Source organism: Emydura macquarii, unplaced genomic scaffold (assembly GCF_026122565.2).
Source record: "Emydura macquarii macquarii isolate MOO-44397 ecotype Brisbane River unplaced genomic scaffold, CSIRO-AGI_Emac_v2 contig_629, whole genome shotgun sequence".
NCBI lineage: Eukaryota > Metazoa > Chordata > Testudines > Chelidae > Emydura > Emydura macquarii.
Window position 1 is genome coordinate 5,850,324 of NW_027130766.1, and position 21,574 is coordinate 5,871,897.

The 21,574-nt window shown below is 46.5% G+C and overlaps 1 protein-coding gene across 1 annotated transcript in view; it reads right to left on the reverse strand.

Moving 5' to 3' along the window:
- Positions 1-10,757, reverse strand: part of KPNB1 (karyopherin subunit beta 1) — a 33,383-nt gene extending 22,626 nt beyond the window's left edge. Inside the window, exons 1-4 of the mRNA XM_067541163.1 lie at positions 10,485-10,757; positions 9,981-10,039; positions 6,620-6,802; positions 2,073-2,273 (exon numbers count right to left, since the gene is read on the reverse strand). Coding sequence (XP_067397264.1) covers positions 2,073-2,273; positions 6,620-6,802; positions 9,981-10,039; positions 10,485-10,524 — 483 coding nt within the window. The 5' untranslated portion in view covers positions 10,525-10,757. The remainder of the gene's footprint in view (positions 1-2,072; positions 2,274-6,619; positions 6,803-9,980; positions 10,040-10,484) is intronic.
- Positions 10,758-21,574: the final 10,817 nt, after the last annotated feature.

Below are 21,574 nucleotides of genomic sequence, written 5' to 3' on the forward strand. Positions count from 1 at the left end.
ATTTGAGCATAGAGGCATGTATCAGTGGCGATAACTCTACCCATTTGTCACTAATAGGCCCACATTAGGTATCGTGCAAGTGGATCTTGCAAGGATCAGTAGCAAGGAAGGACAGCTGTAATCAAAAGAGGTAGTAGAAGTTAACCATTTAAGGCTGGAGGGACTAAATGATAAATATAAAATAACACACGATAGGAAAAAATGAATCTCTGGAATGCAAAGTCCCAAGAACCCCTAGACTATTGTGTTAGGATTTATCAATATCAGATTGAGGCACACTACAAAGGAGTGTAAAAGGGACTCCGGTTAGGAAAAATTCTGTTCTGTAACCCAGGACAATAAAAAATCCACTATAGATTAAGTTTAATTACTTCCTGTCTTCCAGACAAAATGGCTGACGTGCACTTAGAAATCCTGGGGGTATTTGTAATGGACAATGGTTGACCTGAAGCCCCCCTATTCTAGCAGTAGTGATTACAACTTTGAATCACTTTTTCATTTTACGTATCTCAGTACCAGTGTTTTCCCTCCCAAGTCTGTATACTTGCCCCTGAACTTATTACTGACAAACTTTTAGTTTTCAATTCAAATCAGTCAGGCAGCAATTCAAACCCTTCAGAAAACCAGTGCAGTGAGAGGCACACTTATCTTTTCAGGTGGTTTTCAAAATCTCGTTTTTCCTCTGGTCTCTCCTCCTCCCTTATTTTATTTTGTTGGTTTCTTCCACTCCCTGTCCTCACTGACACTTCTCATACTTTTCTTCACTTTACCCTATGAGGCTTCCCTCACTGCCTACTCCCTGTCTCTCTTGTCTTCAAGGAGGGGACCTTCCTTCTGCAGTCATTACATGTTCTTCAGACCTCTCCATCTACCACGGAAGCTTCCCACACTTTGATTCCAATATTCCAACCTTTCTCCTGTAAAAGGGACACCACCTAAAATATCCCACTTGCTGTATGAATAGCAGTAGAAGGGGGAAACATGTTTATCCTATTACACATAGACTGACAAGATATTTGACCATAGGCTGAAAAGTGAAAGCAGACCTCCTGCTTTCCTTGTGAAAGCATCACACAGAAAATTTGCCTGTCTAGATCACAGCTTTTATAAGCTTCGCTGGCTCTGATGAACTAGATGCACTGCACTGTACACTTCAGAAGGAGCACATATGTACTCTTTCCCAAGTGTAATAAGGGGCAAAACCACCATTTAATGGCATTTACACAGAAAGACAGGCGGCCAGATTTTGTTTTCAGCCTTAGGTTAGAACACAGGGTTTTTAAGTGCAGCTCAGATCAGCCACTTGTCCTATATACACAACACAGCTTGATACTAAAAAAAAGTTGCCTATAAAAATTGTGACAGATGTTTTCTTGAGATCCTTGGCTGAAAGATGCTGTACAGAGCAAAATATTTTTGTCAATATATAGAAGATACCTAGTTTAGCCCATGATACAATGAAATAATTTAAACTTGCAAGTCCCCAGAGACACAACCTCAGTAAGCATTTACCACCTAGTTGTAATCATTTTACTTAGGACATTTATCTAGGTTCTTAAAACAGCACCCATCTCCACAGGATGAATACACGCCATGATTAAATCTGCACCTTAGTAAAGATGGCCTGGATTTATGTTGCGAAATCAGGTCAATTCTTCCTTCAGATCACATTCTTTGCACTTTGGTCTCATCTGTAGGTTTTGTGGGGAATCGCTCTGCTGCCTGACTCTTAGTACAGATACCCACCACACAGGCTACAAGACAGCCTAGAGCAGTGGTTCTTAACCTTTCCAAACTACTGTACCCCTGAAGCCTGAGTCCCACCCCCACGGGGCTGAGGCATGTAACTTAGTTTCATGGCGCCCCTGTGGCTCCAGGCAATTGCCTTTCTTGCCACCCCCAATACCAGCTCTGCACTTGCGACCCCTCTAAAACCCCAGGTTAAGAAACACTGGCCTAGAGGGTTTGTTGCAGTTGACTGCAAATAGTTGTCCAGAGAACGCAAGTTTAGAAATGAGAATGGGTGAGGAAAGAGGACATTGCATAGCATATATTCAAGAGAAGACACTTACAATATCCTGACAGATGTAACCAATTGCCTCCAACGTTGACTCTTTCATGTGCTCAGTGCTGTGTTGATTTGTAACATTAGCTACCAGCTGAGGAATGAGTTCAGGCCACTGGTTCATGGGAATCTCGGCACAGGCAATGCCAGCCACACACTGTGAGGCAGAGCTGGGCCTGTATGTTTCTGTACCCAATGTCTGCAAAACCTGTGGAGAAAACATCAGCAATTTAGTCAGACTTTTCCAAATCAATTTCACCAGCTTATACTTTGATTATTTGATATCAGTGACACAATACAGCAAGGTGGCAGATTCTAATCTAAGATCTCTACTTGATGGGGAAAGTATAACTAGAATGAGTTAGCTGATCCGTTTTTATTTTTACTCACAAACGGATTAAAACAGGTAGATTTTCTGTTTTTCCCTCTACAAACAAGCATTTAACCCCAGCATCTGAAGAGAGTTTGCCCATATAGTGATGTGGTTGTGACCCACTCTAGCCGGCAGGATTTGTCTGCATGATTACACATGTTTTTAAGGCACCCTTCCTATTCTGCAAAGACTGCCCATATACAATGAGGAACTACATACATGAACCACGAAGGGAACAATTCCCCTTGTGTGCTATAAGATTATAAATCAGAAAAACTAGCAGCAAAAAGAAAGGAAAGCTCTTCAATGCAGAGAGGAATTACATGAATTTGAAGTAATTTGGATCCCATTTCTTGATGCACTTGGACACAAAATGCTGAGATAGCTCAAACAATGCCAAACTTCCATTCCACCTGACCCTTCTGCTTTCTCTGCTCCCTCTTCCCACACCTCCATCCTCTCCTTTCTTTTTTGGTTTGTGATTGGTTTTTTTTTTTTTAAATCGTTATTCCTCCCTACCCTAACATGTTATGGCTGTGTGATATTGTCTGATTCTGTATTGCCCGGTCTTGCAGCTTTGACAAGTTGTAAAGCTGCATAGCTGTATTGGATATCCTGTGAAATGTGCAGCATTTGGTAAACATATACATGCTGTGAGTCATTTACCTCTTTGTAAATTGTATTGTTTATGAAAATGAATAAAAATTGAATTAAAAATTGGATAAATGGCACCCTAAATCAAAAATCTACCTTGACAGCTTATGAGAAGATGGTCTTTGAGTGGGGCTGAATAATATTTTAAATTTCTATTATAGTTGATTCTCTGTAAGGAAACTGGTAAGTCAAACTGTCCCAATAGGAAGCACTGAACTGCTTCTGGCTGAGCAGTATGGTCCAAATTATTGTGACCTTTCTATTTATTCTAACTGGTTGACTTGCTGAACAGTCTTTCTAATCTTCGCTCAGCAGCAAAGACATTTTGTATTCTCCACTTCAGCAAGTAACTTCCATTTTTCTTTAAAAAATAATTTTAGTAATTGGAGGACCCACAACCTCAGATACTTTATCCATACAATAGGTATGGAACTGTTGGTAGTATTGAAAGATTCTCCCAAGCTACCTATCACTATTAGTCCATCTTTATGAATGAGGGAAAAGCTTCCATGGCCATTCAATCTTTGGTATTCATAATACCAGTTAAAGCCAAACGTGGCAATGGTTTTATGATGGGATAGGGACTGCAATGCACCAACTCATTGCACACAGGCCACTGATAATCAGTCAGTAGTAATTGGTCAATACACTGCTGTTGCAGTTCAGTTCAACTGCACCTGTATTCCCTCTGTGATTCAGCAAGGGTACCCACTTTTCGGATTCTGCGTCCCAGCCATCATCTCTCTTGGATGGAAACACGTGTCTCTCTCCGTTCTGACTAGTGTTTTTCCACGCTGCACATTCCCAAGTCTACACTGTGAGTTTCCCAGCAAGCCAGTCTGCCTTAACTGGTCATCATCTTCACTTTGCTTTCTCTCCAAAGGCTTTGAACAGCTGTAATTGCCCAGTTTTAAGTTACCACACAACCCTTTCTAAGCAAGCAGTCTTATTCATAAGGTGAAAGCATTACAGAGAGAAAACATAACAACAACAAAAGAACCTACATGCATGCTAATAAGCTTACCAGAAATGATTCCCCCACCCCCAACTCCAACAAGGGCTCTGGCAAGTGATCAGCCCTTTCAATCCCATCAATAGTTTTTTCCTGTGGTTACAAGTTCATACCAGCTTTTAGTCCAAAACAAGTACATACAGGACATACAGCTTGGGTCTTTGATCCTTAGAGACCATGAACAGGTAATCAGTCAGAAAATGGTTCTCTCCACAGGGTGTAGCTTCAAAAGGTTGAGTCTGGAGGTGAGAACTTGCATTCACCCCTTCCCCATTCCCCCATCCCAGGTATCTCATAGGAAAGCCACTTAATTTTGTTTGTCCCAAGTTCCTTCTGATCTGGCATACGTTTAAAATAGTGCTTTGAAGCTCATAACACTTCTGAGGGTTTTCACTGGCCACATCTCCTCTCTAGAGAAGTCATATACAACCCCACAATAATGTATGCACTTTTCATTCATAATATAGTGGACTCCAAAGCGATTTAAATTTAATTCAGTAAGATCCCCCAAAGATATAGCAAGAAATTGCCGTATCTGAGACAACTCCCACTTAACTTCTGAACAGGAAAAAGGGTAGTGCAAATAAGAAAATTCTCAAAGTTTCAAGAAAAAGCTAATAACTTTTTGGTTTATGATTCTTGCTTTTCTCAGTAGATTACTTGCACCACATGATCCAATGACAATGAATAAAGGATTATTTCTTTAATTCTTTGGAGGGACAGTATTAAAAGCAAATGAAATGGATGAATTTTCTTTAACATACTACAGCCCAGGCGCTCCTAAACTAGGGATCTCTCATTTTGTAATCAGAGGTACCAAAAAACAAAAGCTGCTAAATTTCCAGTCATGCATTTGTCAACTGAGGTCAAAAACATCAAAACAACATTACACCATATTATTTTCATTGGAAGTCATAACTGAAAAACTAAAGTTAAATTATCAAACAATATATAATTATCCACCTTACTCTGGAAAATACTATGTAGGTGTTAAACATTCAAAACATACCAATTATCCCAGATGAATGATTATGCAGAATGGGTATTCCATTTGCACACAGAATATACCCACTGTATAGTTCTACATAGATCCAAGTGCACATACATCTTCACAAGTCAAAAAGATAACCAGCACAAACGATTCTCTGGTTAAGAGCACACTACCTTATTGTCATTAAAGAACATAGCAGTTATCTGTTGGAAAATCATTATTGCCAAGCCAGCACTATGTCTCCTCACACTAACCACTTGCTAGCACAACCAACATCTTTTGCCATCTCCTCTGACAAAGGTCAGAGCTTTAAGCTTGACAGATCACAAAGATACTCCACATCTTTACAAAACTTAGTGGTAGCTCTGAGCATCTGGAATTTGTATACTCTTACACATCCACAGAGTACTAGGCCGTGTATGTGTGCGTGCGCACACACGCACACAGAAAGTCTGTCCATCTCAGAGACTTAACAATGTAAGCTACAATTAACATGGTTAAACAAAATTTGAAGAAATTGTCCAAGAATGAAAAGCAAATCCCAATAAAATTGTATATTACTAGTGATGAAAACTATCCTCCAAAAAATCTGGGAATTGCAGTTCACCATTCAGAAATCTTTCTGTCAGGTTATTCAGATGCTTCTGAAGACTGCTTTAACAATACAAAAGCAGTCTCAGTTTTTGCCCCAATACCTTACTTATAATTCCTACTTCAAGCACCACACTCCAACTTTGTGTGTTTTTCTTAACACTACCTGTCTTTAGCCATTTGTCCATATTTCACTGTTATGTACAGATATAGTTATTGTGCAATGGATACAAATTACAAAAACCCCTAAGTTCTAAGCTAAGTTAGACTGGACAGTTACTGGGCAACTGAACCTGTGCTGTATGGTGACGGGAGGTGAGGCTTTGTATGTCAGCATCTCTGTGTACCTGTGTTCTCATTGGTACATCTTGAAGTAAATTAACTACCGTATTTTATATAACAAATTCCCACAGTTTCAAAGCTTTGTCTGAGTAGCCTATTATGAAAATGCAATAAAGTAATTAATAAATAAAATCCACTATTACACAATTTCTCCCACATACACCCAGAGATATCTCGCATACCCCCAAGCGTACGCATACCACAGTTTGGGAAGCCCTGAACTAAAACAATACAATCCTAGGCCTCAGTTTACAAGAAACGTTCAAAAGAACAGTGCTGTGTTTTACCCCACAGATAGCTGCATTAGATTTGGTGAACTGTTCCCTCACCTATGCCTTAGCTATCCCTTCAGGTGTGTTTTGAGATTCAATGTTTGTGAAACAGCTCCTCAGATTAAAGGTGCTAAAGCAACATAAAGCATTAATACAAATACAAATAAGGTTTATTGTTCCATAACAGCCAGCGATGTAACGATTTTTCAACCAGTGAGAAACAGATCAAATGTTCATTACTCAGCCTCATTGTGGGAAAGGCGATAAACCGTTTGGAAGTGAATGGACAAAAGTGAAGTGAAGTACAGAAGTTACTTACATAGTTCTTGACTTCCCTGCGGGCATTGGCATCGATTGCAAGCCATCTCTGTTGGTACTGGGCCTTGATATCTGGGTCCTTAGACGTCAGAGAGTTCTTGATCTGTAAACCAGCTGCAACTCTGGCAACCTGGCTATTCCCTGGGTTTGCCAGCACTCTGGACAGTTCCACAAGGAAAGTGGGCTGGTCAGGAGAGAAAATCATGATTAGCAATGGATACAAACAGATACTTCTCTAATCCGCTCTTAATCAGAGTCTGATCCATTAGGTTTTTCTAACTAAAGAGAATTAAACTTCTACCCAACCAAACAAGAGCAAAACTCTTTGGACAGTTTGTATAGTATCAGACTAATAGCATACTGCTGCTAACGTGCAATGACTGTGTTTTATCCCATGATTATGAACGTTAAGCTCCTAACTAAAACTGTTGGAAGGCAATGCAACTAGATGTTAACTTTGTTGGATTTTTTCAGATTACTTAAGATATTCAGTTACCTTCCATGATCCTCCTCTTTGTTTAACATACTCCTTTAAATAAAGCATTAAGGTCCTATTCCAAGGCCTATATCATCCAAGAATGTCTGTGTATTTAAAATTAACATGAATTTAAATATCACATGGAATAAAAAAAAAATTTCTTTTTCCAAGGGGATCACTGGGCCATAGTTTCATATTGGAATTTTTGTAATGCTTTTAAAAGCTGAAATCGGGTGCTTTATGTACAATAAAAGTATTTCTGTGAGAATACGTTTATTACATAATTTCTCAGATGTCAAAGATATTATTTATGTAGGGATATTTCACATATGTATATCAACACCTGCATTTGTACTGTTCGGTTTTGGTAATGACTAGTGAACAATTCCTCAGGATTCAGACTATTTGCAATTTGGCAGCTTGACATTTGATAGATTTTTACTGTGTGGGGTATGGATAAGAAGCTCCATTAGTGCGGTTCTTGTGCCAAGGCTGACCAAAGCCTTGTCTCCACTAGAAAGCTGTGTGTGTGTTTTTTAGTGCAGCTGCACTGCAATTCATACACAAGTGATTCCAACATGGTGGAAACAAGTCTTCCTGAAACTGTTTTGCCTCCTCTATGCTAGCATTTAACCAATCTTTTAAATTGCTGCAATTGCATTCACAGTTAATATGTGCAAAATTTTCTAGTGGAAACCAGGGCCTAAGAAAGACTACCTAAAAGTAGCTAGCAACAATTTTTAAGTAGGTAGTGGGGACAGAAAAAGTTGTATTCTCCACAACCCAAAATATCACCTAAAAAAGTTAACAAGGCTATCAAATCATCTATTTTAACACCCAAAGTGCAGAGTTTGTAAACAAATATGTCGTTTAAACCCACCGCGTTAAGCTAAATCAGCCTTGCACAAATATCCTGAAAAATGAAATGCCCCAGGCACAAAATCTACTTGTTCACCTTTTACCATAATTAAAAAGCTATTTTGACTCATCCATCAAGAATGTATTCATATTTGAAACACAAAATTTTGCAAGGCTGGATTAAACTAAAGCTGGTGGAAGCTTTCAGGAAAGGGATGTCTTTGGGAGAGATGGTGACCATGTTGCAAGGATACATCTCTTGAGGAGAAACACTGGGCTCAACTCCCAAAATGCCATAAATTTGATGAAAGCTAGGCCAGGAAAATTCACTAACAAGAGTAGCAAGCAGTCACCATTTCTTTATTTTCTCACCTGCTTTGCCCAAATGGTTAGTTTAAAAAAACAAAAACAAAAACCAAAAACAAAAACCTACTGAACCAGCTTTATTCATTCTTGGCCCAAACTCCGTTCTAATTTAGAATTTCTTACTTAAATTTTCTAGACTGCAGACCCAACCCCAATTGTACCATACCAGTTCTCATAGCTTTCACACACAAGTGTTGCAGGAAGATTTAGCAAAAACCATAAAATAAGGGCAGAAAAAAGCTGTCCCAGACAGTTTAATCAACTAAATCAGAGAATTGCTCAGAATATGCAACGTGTTATAGTGGACAGCTATGATTCATTAAAGAGCTAGCCATAGAATTGGAACGAATATGAAACTCTAAGCCCAAAAGTAAAATATAGTGACTGATTATCAGAAGGTTTCACAATCCTTTAACATTAAATTACACACCAATAACTGGCATAGCTTGTCAATTAAAATGCTGGTGGAGAGGAAAGAATGTATGGTTGCCAAAAAATTAAACACCCAATTTTTATCTCCAAATCCAACAGACAAATTGGTGACAACTAATGTTTACAGTAGCAAAGAGAAATGCAATACACCCATTTTTTAATCACTCACACAAAGAACCAGAGATTCCCTGAAGAATGTACGCAGAATAGCAGTTCTAAGAATCAGACCTGTACACCCTTATTTTAGTGTAATGGGTTAAAGGTTTTGCCTTGACTGTGCAGAAAAGTTAAAAAATACTTCCTACTATTAACTTATGATGTTTGTACAATCATCCCTTTATTTTAGTATGTGCACGTGTGGAGAGTGCTAGAGTTCATGACACACTAAAAGGAGTGTGTCATTTACAGACTTTTTAGTATCTTTCCCCTCTGAAACAAAGTGATCCCCATCCTGTCATTTCCCTTAAATACATTCTAAATCTGCTCTAATTCCACCCAGGGCAGTGGTTACATGGGCAGGGCTCCCAACATGGTAACACTGTCATCCTCTCTCTTATCTTGGCCACAGACATGTGGGGGGACTGAGAGGAGAACCACCTGGCTCAGAAGAGAACAAGGGGTCCGTTTAAGAGAAAAAGGGGACTAAAACAAAAGGGGTAGGAAGAAAGTAGGGGAAAGAGAAGGAAGGCTCAAGAATGAGGAAATCGGGAGACGACTAGTGCCTGGCAAAGTGAAGAAGGAAAGCAGAGGGGGGAAGGCGAGCAGGCAGAGAAGGTAAAGGCCCAGCATGGCAGGCACGAGATGAAGGGAGCAGGATGAAGGATCAGGTTCTGGCTGGGTGTGTGTGTGAAGGGCCTATAACCCTGGGAAGCGCTGGGGGGTGTCCCATGCACACGGCCTCTCCCGGGTGCACGCTGTGCAGACAACGGGGAGCCCCCCCCCGGCCCAGCCCGCTCGCCCCACATGGCCCGCAGGCCCCATCCCCGCACACGCAGCGCCGCGCAGCCTAACACACTTCCCCCCCCCCCCGCCTTCCCTCAGCCCGGCTCCACGCCCCCATTGGCCGGCTCGGCTCCCGGGCGCGTCGCCATTGGCCGGCCGCCGCCCCGGCTGGAACCGGCATGTTGGGCTGCGCCCTTGATGGCGGTTCGGCCTGCGCGGGGCAGGGCGGGGCGCTCCCTCGCCCGCGGGACCCCGCCGCCCTGCCCGGGGCCGCCGCCGCGCTCACCAGATTCTCGATCGCCGCCTGTTCCAGGAACTTCTGCGCCGCCTCCAGCTCGGAGCGGTCTGCGGGGAGAGGGAGCCGGGCTCAGTCACTGCCCAATGCCGGGGCCGCCCCCCGCATCCCCACCTCCCCCCGCCCGGAGCCCCACGGCCTCTCCCCGCGGCCTAGCGTCTCCAAGCCGGCCTCACCCCTCCCCCCCCACGCCGCAACGCCCGGCCTCGGGCTTCCCCCGCTGCGGGACCGGCCTCGCCCCCCACCACTCAGCGACAGCTTCCCCCCTGCCCCGGCAGGGCAGGCCCGGCCCGGCCCCACGCCCGGGCCTCCCCGGGGGGAGGGAGGGTCTGTTTCCCGCCGGCCTCCGCGCAGCCCGGCTCCCGTCCCCACCCAGGCCTGGCTTCCTGCCGCCAGGCCCGGCCTCCCCCTCAGGCCCAGCCGCGCCCTCCCCGCCACCCTCGGCCCTGCCGCCGCCCTCCCCTCCCCTCCCCTCCCCCACGTGCCGGCCCGTACCCGGCGAGACCGTCTTCTCCAGGATGGTGATGAGCTCCATGGCGGCGGCGGCGCGGCTCCGGCACGGGGTGGGGTCCCGCTCGCTGGCTCGCTCTCTCGGCTCCTCGTGCGCGGGGACCCCCCGGGGCGGGCGACGGCTGCTGCTGCTCCGGGCGGCGGCGGGGCTGTGGCGGGCGGCGGCGGAGGGAGAAAGGGCCGCGCGGCCGGGGGGGGGGGGCGCGCGCGCGCGCCGCCGAGGCGGAGCGGGGGGAAGGGCCCGGGCGGCCGCGCGGGCGGAGGGATATGACTGAGCCGGGCCCGCGCCGCGGCCGCTGCACAGACTCATTGGCTGGCAGCGTCCAACACGCGCGGCGCTCATTGGGCCAGCTCCGGCGCCGGCGCATGCGCTGTCATTGGCTGAGAGCGGGGGCTCTCCGGCGCAGCGCGCTGATTGGCTCCTTTTGGCCGGGCTGGGCAAGGGCGGCCCAGAGAACTGGATGGAGAGGCTGGGACGGGGCCGGGGCCGTAAGGGGAAGTTACTGAGGGGGAGGGGCTATCAGGGCCGGGGGGGGCTAGAGGGAAGTGGGGGAGGGGCTATCAGGGCGGGGGTGGGCCTATCGGCCTGGAGAGCTGGGGGGGGGCTAGAGGGGCCAGGGGAGTTCTGGGGGGGCTAGAGGGGAGTGGGGGGTGGGGCTATCAGAGCTAGTGGGGTTGGGGGGGGGCTAGAGGGGAGTGGGGGTGGGGATATCAGGGCCAGGGGAGTTCGGGGGGGTGCTAGAGGGGAGTGGGCGGCCCATCAGGGCCGCGGGGGCGGGGGCTAGAGTGGGATGGGACCTATCAGGGCTGAGGGGAGTGAGGGTGGGGCTATCAGGGCCACGGGGGTTCTGGGGAGCTAGAGGGGAGTGGGGCCCATCAGGGCTGGGGGACTCGGGGGGGGGGGGCTATAGCAGATGGGGTCCATCAGAGGCCTTTGGGGACTATGGCAATAAGGGCAAGGGGCTGCTGAGGCTCTATGGGGCTGGGTTTCCAAGGGACGGGAGCTGGGGCTATATGGAAGGATGTGAAGGGAGTGGGCCCTAGGTGCTGGGGCTGTATTATAGGGGAGTGACTGAGGTCTTGTTATTAACTGGAAGAAATAGCACTGAGTCTGGAAGGGCCCGTGGTTTTAGAACTGCAGGAATTGCTGTGGGATCAGATCAATAATACGTCTGGGCGAGTGCCAGAGGCTTCCAAGGCAGGTGTAAGAAACACATAATGGACAATCCTGGAATCCTCTGCCTACGGGGGCAGTCTCTTCTTAAACTCAGTCTGCTCGTGGTTGGTTTATGCTCTAAAGCAAGAGGACGAAGTTGGATATTAGGAAAAAGTTTTTCACTAGGAGGGTGGTGAAGCACTGGAATGGGTTACCTAGGGAGGAGGTGGAATCTCCATCTTTAGAGGTTTTTAAGATGTGGCTTGACAAAGCCCTGGCTGGGATGATTTAGCTGAGGTTAATCCTGTTTTGAGCAGGGGGGTTGGACTAGATACCTCCTGAGGTCCCTTCCAACTCTAATCTTCTATGATTTCTAGCCCATATATAATTATCCTGCTTACGTAGCTGTGGATAGTGGCCTTTTCAATATGGGGTGCAGCTGAAGAGCCTGGGTCAGTAGGAGCAAGGTCTATAATGGCTGCTATATAGCATTAGTTAGCTACTCACTGCTTGTGGTTAGGGAGAGACTGCCATGGGAAGGTTGCCTATCGTCCATCACATTGTTTCTCATACGTTCTTCTGAAACGTCGGGTAGGTACAGTCCACTACTGGAGACAAGATGCTTAACTAAAGGGATCACTGAAGATAGTGATGGTCTAGTGGGTGGAGCACTGCTGGAACACAGAAGATCTAGGGTCTTTTCCTGGCTCTTCTACACCTGCCAGGTCTTAGTTTCCCCATATGTAAAATGGGGATAATGATACTGACCACCTTTGGAAAGTGTTTTGAGATCTACTGACGAAAAGAACTAGGTGTTATTACTAATTATTAATTTTTGTTATTGAAATGACAGTTTCTAGGTTCCTGTAAGAGACTGGTTACAGGGGGACAGCTAGAACTCTGGGAACTGGGCCTATAGGGGAAGGTGCTGTAACTATAAGGACTAGAGGGGAAGAGCCTGTGGAGGTTGGACATATTGGGGCTGTAGGGACTATGGGAAATGGACTAAAAGGTTTGTGGCTAACTTCGTAATAAAGTGCTTCCTAGGGAAGATTAAACCCACCGTGAAGGGAACTGCTGGAGATAATACACATCTCTCTGAATGGTTTTTGGAGGGGGTTGGGGAGTGTTAGGACATCTTCAGCTCTCCCCCCATCAGAGGACATTATACGCATTGTATATATACAATGGAAGAGATAAGAAAAAATGTGAATGCTGATTTCCCTCCAGCATTGTCTGTGACTATATATAATAGCTTAGCATAGATAAAGAACACTGGGGTATTGGGGGGATTATAGAAGTTTGCAATCTAGGATACACTTGATGTTAAACCACTGTCTCTGGTGCCTGATAGTGATGGCTATCATGGTGGAAATACAAGCGCCCGTGTTGCTTTTCGAGGGAACAAGGAATAATTACATCAATGGCCTGTGCTCCATCCCTCTTCCCCATAAAACAGCATAGTAGCCAAGGCTCAGGATGAGGAACAATGCTTAACAATTAACGTTAATGAATGAAACTCCCACAACCTTTTGACTAATCACTCTCCTGATCCACATGGTTTTTTGGGCGTGAAGTTCTGGAATAGCTTTCCAAGGGCAGCTGGGGGGGGGAGAGAGGGGGCAAAAACCAAGCTGGCTTCAAAACTGAGCCTGATAAATTTATGGAGGGGATGGCATAATGGGACAGCCTAATTTGGCAACTGGCTGATCTTTGACTGCTGGTGGTAGATATGCCAATGGCCTGGGATGGGATGTTTGATGGGGTGGGTTCTAAGTTATTACAGAGAAGTCTTTCTTGGGTGTCTGGCAGGTGAGTCTTGCCCACATGCTCAGGGTTTAACTGATCACCATATTTGGGGTTGGGAAGGAATTTCCCCCAGGGCAGATTGGCAAAGGCTCTGGGGGTTTTTCGCCTTCCTCTGTAGCATGGGGCACGGGTCACTTGCTGGTGGAGTCTCTGTACCTTAAAGTCTTTAAACCATGATTTGAGGACTTTAATAACTCAGTCGTAGGTTAGAGATTTATTACAGGAGTGGGTGGGTGAGGGTCTGTGGCCTGCATTGTGCAGGAGATCAGACTAGATGATTATATTGGTCCCTTCTGACCTTAGAGTCTATCGCTGGCCCCTGGGAAGCTAAGGGCTTATGGGCCCCCCCAGTACCTGCCACAACCCCAAAGAACTGAAAAAAGCCCCTTGAAGGATTCCATCTTCCAAAAAGGTTTTGGGTTTGACAGAATTTCCAGATTGATTAGCCTAAAAACTGCTTTGAAGGCCAGGCAGAAATTAAGGCGGATTTAGACTGTGAGCTCATCAGGGCAGGGACCTTCGCTTTGGTCTGTGTTTGTATACCACCTACTGCGTTGGGGTCCTGATCCAGGACTGGGGGTCTGTGGTGCTACGCAATAAAAGTAGTAAATAATAATAGTGCAGCCTGGTCCACACCCAGGTTTTGTACTGGTAGAACTATTTCAATTAGAATTGTGGTGATTGTTTTTATGGGGGGCGGGGGAAACTACTCTTCTGACAAGAGTCCTGGGATCTTTACACAGCAGCTCAGGTCTCAGCTTGCAAGGTCTCCTCTTACGATCCCATACACACACTACACAGAACTCAATTTCTCTCTCAGAAGTCTGAGACGCTGTTGACTTTTCCGAGACAAGGACCTGTGGATCAAGGGAGGATGTACATTTAAAACCTGCTGCATAGACCTCTGAGTCACCCTCTCAAGCCATTAAGCCCTGCACAATAGGGCTCATTATGCTAATTGTACAGGTGGGGAAACTGAGGCACAGTAAGCCCCAGATCACATAGGGCCAGAATTAGAACCCAGGAGTCCTGGGTTCCCAGTAACTTGCTCTAGCCACTGGATAACTAGCCCCTTGCTAAATGATTGACACTGGTGGAAGGGCACACTGATAAAGGGTAAGAAAGCAGAACATATGAACCAGAAAAAATAACTGGACAGCGCTGATCTAAGAGCAGGCGGCCTTGGGTTTATTGTAGAAGCAGCGCACGCTATCCTGGTGGCAGGGAGTTCCTCGGTAGCTACTAAACCTTGTCAGGGATCAGTTTTGCTATCACACAAATGTTTTTGAGAGTTTGAAATGTCCTCTAGTGGATTGGGACGAAATGTCAAAAATATTTGCCAACTGAAAACAGGGATTTTGTTTGTTTTGGGTCATTCAAGCTCTTTTGTTTAAAATTTTGACTCTCTCTCCTATTTTCTAACCCTTTCAGCCTAATCAATTTAAATCTCAAACCTGAAAAAGTGGATTCCACACTGGGAAACCAGATTTTTTCATTTCAAACTGGCTCCAGATGAAAAACTTCGACAATTTCAAACCTTTTTTTCCCCACATTTGTTTCCAGTCGGGAATTGGTCGAGCCTGATGCTCTGGGGCGAATGGTTTTGACAAATCGGCATTTTTCAATGAAAAGCACAATATGTTGGAAAATTCCCAACCAGCCAGAGCAGTGACCTGCTAGCGGACTGCAAATAGCGAGCGGGGGCTCAGGGAAGAGGATTCTTTCTGCTTTCTATCACTGGAGGGACAATTAAGTGTGACGCGGGGCTTTGGAAGGTGGGATATAACCTCAAGGCTCTGGGAGACTCCCTAGAAAACCCCCTGGAACACAGATTCAAAACCTGGGGATTGCAATTTCTCAGCCTTTCTCACATTACTAGCTGGGAGAGGGTTCCCAGAATGGGATACATTGAGACGCTCTTCCTTAGAATATCCCGTATCAACTCAACCCCCACCCCATTTACTATGGCGGCAGGAACCCTGCTGCCTACAGCCAGCTAGGAGACACCATCTTTTGAGTCTTTAACTGTGTTCCTTTGATCATTCGCTACATGGATGGATTAGACAGACACACACGTGTCTGCTGAGTGGTAGAGACTGCCAGAAATACTTTAGCTGTTGACTTTGTTCACTCCATGAGCCTCCCGACACAAGCTACTACATAGGGTCCGGTTTTCTTTCCTCATTGTGGATTTCTCTATTGCAGGGGCTGTTGGCACTGAGGGGAGAGTGGAAAAGCAGCACCTTGGTCCCATGATGTCTATGCCTCCTCTGCCTTGCTCAGTACTTCTGACGAACCCTATCTCCTCCTCTTAGAACGTAAACATTTCCTCTATCTCAGCCTAAGCAGCAAAGCAAGACGGGATGTTTTTCTGAACGATTGGCTCTGGTTCAAACAGGAAGTAATTCAGGGAGGCCTGTGGCGGTTATTTTAATGTTGCAGGTCAGATGGTGATCTGCCTCAGTCACTCCATGTGTGAACCAGGGTCTGGCTGCTCTTCACTGCAGAGTTAACCCAGGTTTTAGCCCTAACCACCTTCCCAGCCTCACACAAAAACTGAGCTGAGCATAGAGGTGCTTTGAACCCAGGCGCGCTTGCCTGGCTGGAGATATAAGTTAGAGCTCAGGTTCTGTTTTAACTCAGACTCATCTGCCCCCTTTTCAGTGTGGACGCAGGCTGGAACCGCAGTTACTTGGATGCTCATTGCTTGTGCGCGATACGTTTCCATGAGCTGCTGCTAAGTAAATGGGCCACTAATTTCTGCTCTAAGCTGAAGCTCCTAAATAGTCTTCAAGTGCTACCCTACAGGTTGCAACCTAGTTTAAGACCACTTCCTATTTGCATCTTGACTCACGCATGTGATGTGTTATTCAGGCCCAAAGAGCAGATCCCCCTCATGGTAAACTCCCCCTCACTCCTCTCTGGCCTCCCTCTGCTAGCGAGGCAAATGGCTGAAGGTGAAACTCACCCAAACGGCACCATTTGGGTTGAAATCTCGCCACCGCCAACAACTTCGGTTGTTTCCACTCAAAATGGTAATTTGGCCCTGGCTTCTGGGTTAGACCAAAGCGTGGCCGGCTCCAAACTCAGCCTGGTTCTGTCTAAGCGCTGGCATTAGGGTGCATCTGAAAACCCCCAACCTTCCAGCACGCATGGTCTGACTTTTATGAGCGTTATTCCCAGCTCTGCCTGCCCTTCGGTGCTGCAGGGCCTTCCCTAAAGCTGTGTTCCTTCAGGACAGCGGAAGAGTGAGGGGCTGAAGAGCCAGGTTCAAATCGGTCCCCATGGCAGAAATCAAAGCACTGAAACCGAGTGTAAAATCAGGCTTGAGCAGAGAACAGCTGAGATTGCAGGGGCGGCTCTGATTGGTCTGGCGAGCTGGGGATGTTCACTTGAGATAGATGCACTCTTCTCTTCTTCATTGCCATACATGGTGTGTTCGGTGCTCCTGGGACGGAAGGCTGGGCTCAGCTGGTTTTCATAAACTGACTAGATGATCTAGGGAAGGAAATCCTGGAATCCCCCTCCAAACAAACAGCTCAGCTGCCCTTTAGAGCAACGTGCCACGCAGTCGCAGGCTCTCCGGGGAATTGATGCTTCCAGTGGGGTTATTGTTTTCCCGGGTGGAGGGGTGAGAGTGAGAACTGGGGATGCCAGGACACCTCAGTACTGTTCCGAACTCTGGGAGTATGGATCAGTGGTTACAGCAGATGACTGGGGGCTGGGAGTGCTGGGTTTTACTGCCAACTCTGCCACTATGTCACTGTGTGACAAAGTTGCTTAACCTCTCTGTGCCTCAGTTTCCCTAGCTGCAAAAGGGGTGAGCATCACAGGAGGGTTGTGATACTTAACATTTGTTCAGCTTTGAGAGGCCCAGCTTAAAGAAGGCAGAGCAGCTGAGTGGAGAGGGTAATCAGCGTACACGGCCAGAGAGCTCGGTTCCGTTCTTGGCTCTGGCGCTGATCTACCATGTAACCTTGAGAAAGTCCCTTCTCCTCCCGCCATTTTGGCTATGTTCTTTAGTTATGTGGACTGAAGTTCAATGGGTTTTGGCTGCTCTTTTGGACAGTCCATGGATTGCAAGCACAGCCAGTGGGGCCCGCGCTGCTATTGAAGTTCAAACAAGATTCTGCCAGGAGTGAAAATGCTGGTAAGCCACTTGGAGCTGTGTCTACACACACACACCCGCCTTTGAAGAAGCTGCAAGAGAGGAAGCAAACGTAGACGCTGCCGGAAATGCAGCCCCATCTCGGGGGTTATATGCAGCAATTGTTCAACAAGGCAAAGGGCTGCTCTTAAGAGTTTAGGAGAAGAAGTGAAGGAGGATACCCTATCTGCTTGAGAACGTGGGGGAAATTTAGGGTGGGAATGTAATTACCCCACCCCAGAGTCCAGCAGAACTGCAGAGTTGAACCTCACATGCTGATGAAAAGCTCCAGGGAATTTTGAACCACCCCCTATGCTGCAGAGCCCACGCTCATGTCCCATTGACAAGGCAGCGCCTGCAGCAGCAGTTACCCCTCCTGCGACGGCGGGGCTGAGTCAAAGGAGAATAGCACCACCTACTGACCTCGCCACACCACTTCCTGCTACACCTACTGGTGCCTTAGGGCTTGTCTACACACCCCACCTGAAACAGGATTAGCATCCAAGCGTGGACAAGCCTTTGGAGTCAGTCCAGCCCTCTTACAACAGGATCTCAGCACCGTGGGGTCAAGCTGCCCCATACTCGCACTGAAAGGAGAACAGCGGGTTTGGCCTTTCCCCTCTAGGAGTTTGAGTGGCAGCAGGAGGGTGGATTTTCACCTTTCTTCCCTCTTACTTGCCCTTCATGTAGTGGCCCCAGGACTTTTACCCCCAGTGCAGGGAGAGGCTGCGTTTCATAGAGTCAAGGTGAAATTCCGCCTCAGAACATCAGCAGCTGGCGTAGCCGGCTCCAAACTGCCATGGGCTAAAGCTCAGACAGACGGCGGTTACGTCTACACTGCAAAAAAACCAAAGAAAAACCACCCACGGCAGCGAGTCGCAGAGCCAAGATCAACTGGCTCAGGCTCGCACGACCGGGCTGAAACTAGCAGTAGAAACCTTGGGGCTCCAGTTGCATTTCAACCCCCGGCATCCAGCACAGCAATTTTTAGACCTGCCACTCAATTCATCTGGGCTTTTTTTTTTGCAGTGTAGACGTTCCCCGCAAGACACGTAAGCACCTAATACCTCTGAGGCTCTGGGCCTGGTGCTTAGTGCAGACCAAACCGGTGAGGACAGCAGCACGTGATCACCCTCAGTGGCAACAGCAAAGCCTCTGGGTCTTTTGCTATTAAAAAAAATCCTCTGAAGTTTTTTAAATTGCTTCCCAGGGTTGGGGCATTTGCGATGAGCTGTAAAACATCTGACTTGGGTCGAGTCAGAACAACTTGCCGTTTGCTAGTGTCCAAAGCAAGCCCTGATTCAGGTAGGAACGCCAGTGGCTGTTACTTTATCCTTTACCCTAACCTGGAACCTTTTGGAAGTTAACATTTTGTAGAAGATTTAGAGATTAGGACCTTGCTCAAAAGTAGTACAGTTTTTTGTGAATGGTCAACCCACCTGCCCCATTCCCGCTTGCGTTAGAAGGCGAGAATACTTCTACAAACCTCATTTAAAACTGAATTTCAGCCTTTTGAAAGGAGCTGGGTTGATCACCCTGGTCCCAGTATAAGCAATGGCAGGTTAAGCTTCCTACTACATGCCACCCATGACAACTACTTCTACGAGCTCAGCTCAGCGGCCTCTTCAGACTTCAGCAGAAGGCCACCGAGCGTAGCCGTTTTTATAATGCAGATACCTGCCCACTCCAAACTGCATTGATAAAGTCACTTCAGATGTCCATAATTCCTGATCGCAGCCAAGACTGGCTGCATCTGAACCAGTGTACTAGAGGCTACATTTAATGATATTCTAGTTGTCATTTTTTTGTAGACAGGCCAACGAAGCAGCTCGAGTTTCAGCCCAGCTCGTACCTATCTGCTTCAGATGAGCCAGCAGAATTGGTAGGATCCGATGTATTGAGCAAAAAAAAACCTAAATGGATTCTTGAAAAGTAAACAAAAATTCAAGTCAGATTTAACCTCTAAACTTCTGGAAGAAGAGTTTACACAAAACTTAAAAACCAACCAATATTTCAATGACGTTTTTAAAAGGCCAATGGAGATTCTAAGCCAAAATCTTCCCCTACACTGCAGCATTTTCAGTCTAGGTGGATGAGAACTTGAAAAGGAAACTGACTTGAAAAGGTGAATTGAAACTAGGCTATTTTCATTGTCCAAGCTACGAAAATGGCAAAAGCGAACAAACCATCGGAAGGGAAGAGTCTGAGATCTGTATTTTTTGAAAAGCTGGGTTTTAATGATCTCAGGTGGGGTTTAACAAACAGGCAAGGAAATGTGTTTTAAAATAGGATTTAACTTGACTAGGTCCCTACAGCCTTGAGTGTAGAGAGATCAGACAGTTAAACCTCCCGCCCAAAGAAACCTGCGCGGCTCATTTATAGCACTTTGATGTTTTGTGCTTCTGGAAGCCCCGCCTCAGTTTGCACAGAGCAGGAAATGAGGTCTGTGGTGGGAGCAGCATCTGTTCCAAGCCTACACAGCACTTTGGTTGACTGGGATTCAAATTAGCAGCTTGGGTACAGCTGTCAGAAGACCACGCAGGGACTCAGGAGCCCTATTTCCAAGTGGGGCTGTTTTGATTGGGGAGTCTAGCAAATTCCACCTGCCGTTCTAACGCATGCAAAGCGTCTGCTCTTTTAAAGGAACATTCCACATGGTGCTGCCACACTTCGGATGCGTGTGGTCGCCCTCACCGCACAGCCAGTCCAACCGCCGGGGACAAACCAACAGCCAAGTCCCTGAGGCTGAGGGGCCGTTTCCACAGGCCTGCACACTCCAATATGGGAATTAATGACAGCATCTTAGTGTTTAAACCTCAGCCTGCCTGGGAGTGAAGTCTGATACCCAAAGATGGGTCCGACAAGGCATGGGTTACGCATCCACAGTGTCAAAGCCACCAGGGTTAGAACCCAGGAGTCCCACTCTTTCACTCCTCACATTGCTCTCAGGAATGCAGCACGAGCAGGTGTTTGTAAGAAGCTATCGGCCCTAGGAGGTATCTGGAATATATCCAGATGAGACCTTCAGAAAGCCCATGCTCCTGCAAGACAGGGAGAACAGATTCCATACAGATTTTTCCATGAACCACCTTGGCCTGTCACAGCCAGCCTCGCGCCAAGGTTCCTGCAGGGATAGATTTTGGGATGTTTTGCAGCAGCCAGGCCAGGGATAGGATGGACATGGAAGCAAATTCCTCCAAAACAGGTCAGGAAAGCTTCCATTGCTGCAGGTCTCTTACTTCAGATCTCAAACAGGACATAGGGTGGTAAAGAGTGAAGCAGACTAGAAAGGGGGGGAGCAGGGGGGCACAAATTAAGAATTCCGTATAATATTTCACGTGCTTAACTTCCAAATACAATACAGTGGAGCCCTTGTTAAATGAACTGAGATGAAAGTTACCTATAATCCTGTCCCTGATGTTCCAACCATGGGCTGCACACAGCATTGCAAGAGAGACTTCACTCCTACCCTGCGAAGTTCCTGTTATTCATCACCCAAGTCTCAGATCATGCTCCACAATCCTGATCTGCTGCTACTCCTTCTATTCTTGTCCTGGGCCTCCCTAGAGAGGGCACCGGTTTGTACCACGTTGCAGGATGATGATATGAAATGGACAAAAGAAACCAGATTTTATCGTCATTTGGGATCTAATCAAAATCAACTCTCCTGACTCCAGAGACGAGAACCAAGTTTTCCACTCGTTAGTCAGCAACCTGGACAGTGGCCACAAAGGCGTTATTTTTTGGTTCTACCTCAATAGCTTGCAAACCAGATATGCTTCATTTCCAAGTCAAAATGAGACGGTTTTAACTTAGCAGCTGCATCTGGTGTCAAAAAAAAAAAAACCAAGCCGCGTTCTTTTCTCTTCATTCATCACTAATCACGCTGGAATGAGAACCTTGCAGGTTATTTTATCAGTGTGCAAGAGGCAGAAGAGAAACCAGCTACTCTGCTGCAGTTAC